At 44.5% G+C, this 5,000-nt stretch overlaps 1 protein-coding gene across 2 annotated transcripts in view; it reads left to right on the forward strand.

Moving 5' to 3' along the window:
- scarf2 (scavenger receptor class F, member 2) overlaps positions 1-5,000 on the forward strand; it is a 46,800-nt gene that overhangs the window by 25,143 nt on the left and 16,657 nt on the right. The window contains exons 8-9 of one of the 2 annotated variants that reach the window (XM_063195527.1): positions 2,052-2,151; positions 3,239-3,366. In XM_063195527.1, the coding sequence (XP_063051597.1) occupies positions 2,052-2,151; positions 3,239-3,366 (228 nt within the window). The remainder of the gene's footprint in view (positions 1-2,051; positions 2,152-3,238; positions 3,367-5,000) is intronic. The other variant, XM_063195528.1, reaches the window with a different exon arrangement.

The following is a 5,000-nucleotide window of genomic DNA, read 5'->3' on the forward strand; positions in this document are numbered from 1 at the left end:
GTGTTGAGGGTGTTTTGATTAAACCCAGTCAGAACAGTCATTTGGAAGAATGATCCGGTGTCCTTTCCACTTCCCTAGGACATCAAGCACCCAAAACATTACTAAGCGATGCATACATTGGGTGTTCGATCATGGCCAAATTATTAGCACATGCGGGCAAAAACCTTGCTAAAGGAAAGGAAGGCTCTAAAAACATGCACAAGGGATTTCAAATCTGGGAAAGTGCAAAGGGAACTGGAGCATTCTTCCAAATGATTCTCATTACTGGTTTTGATCAAAATAGTCTAAGAACACACTTTTCACTGACTTTGCTAAAACAAAATGCCCATACACACATTTTGAAGCCTATTGTGCCACCCTTTAACATTGACCAGATGTGCTAAAATTGTACAAAGAGGATGTGATAGGACGGGACAATACTGCAAACGCAGATTTTCAAGCATTGTGGTGTTTGATACACCTTAGTATGTATGCATTGCTATTCTTTTGGACCCTCTCCCATTAGGTCTCATTCTAATACAACTAGAGAATGCTAACTGTGCCCAGACCCACAACCCATAGCCTATTTGCCCTCAGTAAATAAAAAAGTTTTGCAATTTTTTTTCGTCATTATAAACAAAAAAATACAACTGCATAAATTGCACAAGGCAAGTGTTGACTGAGGTGCATGAGCATGGTACACTGTCCCGCCGCTCTGCTCCCTTGAGGAACCATTGGGGGCTGCCCCCTTGCACAGGTGAGGCATAAATGCAATTTTGTTCTGTGCAGTGTGCACTTGTCGTGTGCTGTGGAGTGCTGCGTCATAATGACAATGGGAATTGGAATATCCCAGGTGTCTCCTCTGCTTCTTTCCGCTGGCCCATTAACTCCAGGTGTTGTGCATCCAGGGGAGGGGAGAGGGATGTGGTCTTAGCCTCAACCCTAAGCCCTCAGCATACTTACATGCAGGGAAACCAACTGTGGAGGGCAGTTTTCCCAGGCCCAGGGAGAAAGTGAGGACCAGGATTTGGGTCCCCATTACATTGTATGTACCTGTCTAGAGAGGGGGGTGGCTTTCAGCTGACTTTGTCCCGGGCCCGGCCAGAGCTATCCTCGGCCCTGCTTGTGTGCACTGCACCGCAGAGGCCTGAGGGCTGGACATTGGACACGGATGCCAACAGGGTTGTGTTGGGATAAGGTGGTGTGGTGTGTGATTGGCAGCCCAGCGGCAAGCAGGTTGGCACAGCCTGGGGATTTCATTTATTTTTTTTCATTTTTGTATTTGCTCTTTCTGACTGACTGTCTGACCTGTCTGTCGGTCGGTTGCTCTCTCTCTGTCTTTGTCTTTGTCTTTTTCTCGCTCTCTCTATCTCTCTCTCTCTCTCTTTCTCTCTATCTCTCTCTCTCTCTCCCCCTCTCTCTCTCTCTCTCTCTCTCTCTCTGTAAATTGTTTTGTTTTTCTCTTCATTTATTTTTATTTGTTTATTTTGGTTTGTTTTCTTTTATATACTTTTATACATTTTGAAAGTGAAAACAGTGAAAACAGTTAACAGTGTAATACGATCTGATTGTACAAATTGTTTTAATAAAGTATCCTTAAAATTCAAATTCTCTCTCTCCGGCTGTTCTTTCTCTCCATCTATCTTTCTGTGTCTCTCTCGCCCTCTGTGCCCTCCTCATCTCTCTCCTCTCTCTCACTCCCTCTGTTTTTCGGCGTTCATCTAGGAGTGCCCCCCCCCCTTGTATCACTCTTTTCACTCTTTTCTCCTTCTATCCATTTCTCCCTCTTCTACACTGTAAAAAAATACCAGCTGCCTCAGAATTCCAAGTTTAATTTAAATCCTTATTGTAAGTTATGTGAAGCTTTGAACTGCAATTGAACTTACAATAAAGATGTAAATTAATTTGGAATTCTGAAGTAGCTGGTAAACTTAAAATGTTAAGTTAAACCACGTTGTTGCCATTGCAGTGTATAGGAGAATAACTTAATTAGATGTTACCATGACGTATCACTGATGTAATTTTTTACAGCGTAATTTCAGTCTTTGCCACTTTTCTGTCTGTCTCCCCAGTGCCTAACCAGCGGATGGGTGTGATTGCGGTGGCCGTGCTGCTGGTCCTCCTCCTGGGCCTGCTCTGCTGCTGCTGCCTGTGCCACAACAAAGGGGACAGGTAAGTGGCAGCCTGGCAGCACGAATGTGCGCACGGATACACACACACACACACAAACACAAATGCAAACACACACATACGCACACGCGCGCACACACACACACACACACACACACACACACATACACACCAAGTACGTAAGTGGCAGCCAGGCAGCTGGCAGCCGGGCGGAAAAAACTGTTGTGAGCAGGCATTGTTTACCAGACATGAAGGGTGTTATTATGCCTCTGTCAAGTGTTTTCTTTGATTGATTGATTGATTGATTGATTGTTTGATTGACAGATAGACACACTTTAAATCTGTAGTCTCTGTGTTTTGTGATTGTTGTTGCTGTTTCGTTCCTTTTTCAGCACACTACAGTAAAAATGCCACTCAAACTCTTACAGTTTTTGTTAGAAAGCAGGCTGTCGCTCTCCTTCTCTCGTTCTCTCATTCTCTTTTCTCACTCTCTCCCCTTCTCCCATTCTGTGTGGCTAAATGTGTGCGCAGGGAAAAAAAGAGAGTGCAGAGTTTCGTGGAAATATAATACATTATGGTTAGCTACAGCGCTGTGCTGCTCTGCGGCTTATTGCGTAAAGCAAAAAATCCTGATGCAAGAGTTAAAGGCCTTTTTTTGTTTCTCTTTTTTCCCTCTCTTTTCCTCAATGCTTCTCCTTTTTCCCCATTCTTTCTTTTTCTGTCTGTCTGTCTTTCTTTCTTGATTGCTTTCTTTCTTTTCTTTCGTTTCTTTCTTTCTTACTTGCTTTTCTTTCTTTCTTTCGCGCTTTATTTCTTTCTTTCTTTCTTTCTTTCTTTCTTGCTTTCTTTCTTGCTTTCTTTCTTGCTTTTTTTATTTTCCTTCTTCCTTTCTTTCATGCTTTTCTTTCTTTCTTTCTTTCTTTCTTTCTTTCTTTCTTTCTTTCTTTCATTCTTTCTTTCTTGTCTTTCTATCTATCTTTCTTTCTTTCTTTCTATCTGTATTTCCCTCTTTCCTTCTTTCCTTCTTTCTCGCTTTTCTTTCTCTTTCTTTCTTTCTTTCTTTCTTTCTTTCTTTCTTTCTTTCTTACTTTTCTTTCTTTCTTTCTCTCTTTCTCCTCTCTTTTCCCAGCAGCTCTGAGCAGGATAATTCCACCAGTGGCAAGAAGGCCAAGCGTCTCCTCTGCGGTCGCTTCAGCCGAATCAGCACCAAGCTGCCCAGGATTCCATTACGTCGACACAAGCTGCCCAAAGTTGTCGGTAGGCTACATCCAGACTCACACACGCACACAGAAACATTGCACAGCGCACACACAGAGACACACACACACACACACACACACACACACACACACACACACACACACACACACACACACACACACACACACACACACACACACACACACATACAAAAGCACACACACACAAGACATACACATAACAAGCATGCACACACTTAAACACACACACACGCACGCACGCACGCACGCACACGCACGCACGCACACACACACACACACACACACACACACACACACACACAGACACACACACACACACACACAGAAGACAGACAGACACATGCAAAAAGCGTGCGCACACACACCAAGACATACACATAACAAGTATGCACACAGACACACACACACACACACACACACACACACACACACACACACACACACACACACACACACACACACACACACACACACACACACACACACACACACACACACACACACACACACACACACACACACACACACACACACACACACACACACTGTGCATAGCTGCTGACAGGCTGCAGCACAGTTAGCTCTGTCTTTGTTTATGGTGTTTACAGTGAATGACAAAGTCCAGTGTTTACCTGTTGCCCGTGAGACGTCAGAACATGTGTAACAGCGCACTAAATTAAAGGCAAGCAGGCAGTCTTGCGTGTGTGTGTGTGTGTGTGTGTGTGTGTGTGTGTGTGTGTGTGTGTGTGTGTGTGTGTGTGTGTGTGTGTGTGTGTGTGTGTGTGTGTGTGTGAGAGAGAGAGAGAGAGAGAGAGAGAGAGAGAGAGAGAGAGAGAGAGAGCGAGAGAGAGAGAGCGAGAGCGAGAGAGAAAGTTGAGAGAGAGAGAGAGAGAGTTGAGAGAGGGAGAGGTTATGAGATGAGAATCGTTATGGTAGGCTCCTTCGGAACTAAACCTGAGCCCTGTGGATAAAGTTGAAAAGTGTACTGCGGTGTGGTGCGGCTACCTAATGTCTACGGTGCTCCGCTCTGCTGGAAAGGCACGCACCCGGTCATAGGCCATATTATTGTTCTTGGCTCTCACGGACTCCATGTGCTCATATTATTTCAAGTCTTTAACACAGTCCCTTTTTTCCCCCCTCTCTCTCCCTCTCTATTTCTCTCTCTCTCTCTCTCTCTCTCTCTCTCTCTCTCTCTCTCTCTCTCTCTCTCTCTCTCTCTCTCTCTCTCTCTCTCTCTCTCTCTCTCTCTCTCTCTCGGGTCCAGACTCCCCTCTTTACCTACCTCTCTCTATGTCCCTTTCTTTACTTCGCACTCAGTTGCTTTATGTGTGTCTCCCTCGCTCTCATTCTCTTTCTCTTTTTTTGACCATCTTTTTGACTCTCTCCATCTCTCTCTCCCTCTCTTTCTCTCTCTCTCTCTGTGCTTTTCTCTGTCTCTCCATCTTTTTCTTGCTCTTGTTCTCTCCATCTTTTTCTTGCTCTTGTTCTCTCCCTCCTTCCGTCCTTCCTTTTTTCATTCTCATTCTCATTCTCATTCTGTGCCTCTCTCTCTCTCTCTCTCTCTCTCTCTCTCTCTCTCTCTCTCTCTCTCTCTCTCTCTCTCTCTCTTTCTTTCTCTCTCTCTTTTGCTCTTTCTCTCTCTCTCCTTCT

This window comes from Engraulis encrasicolus, chromosome 3 (genome assembly GCF_034702125.1).
Source record: "Engraulis encrasicolus isolate BLACKSEA-1 chromosome 3, IST_EnEncr_1.0, whole genome shotgun sequence".
NCBI lineage: Eukaryota > Metazoa > Chordata > Actinopteri > Clupeiformes > Engraulidae > Engraulis > Engraulis encrasicolus.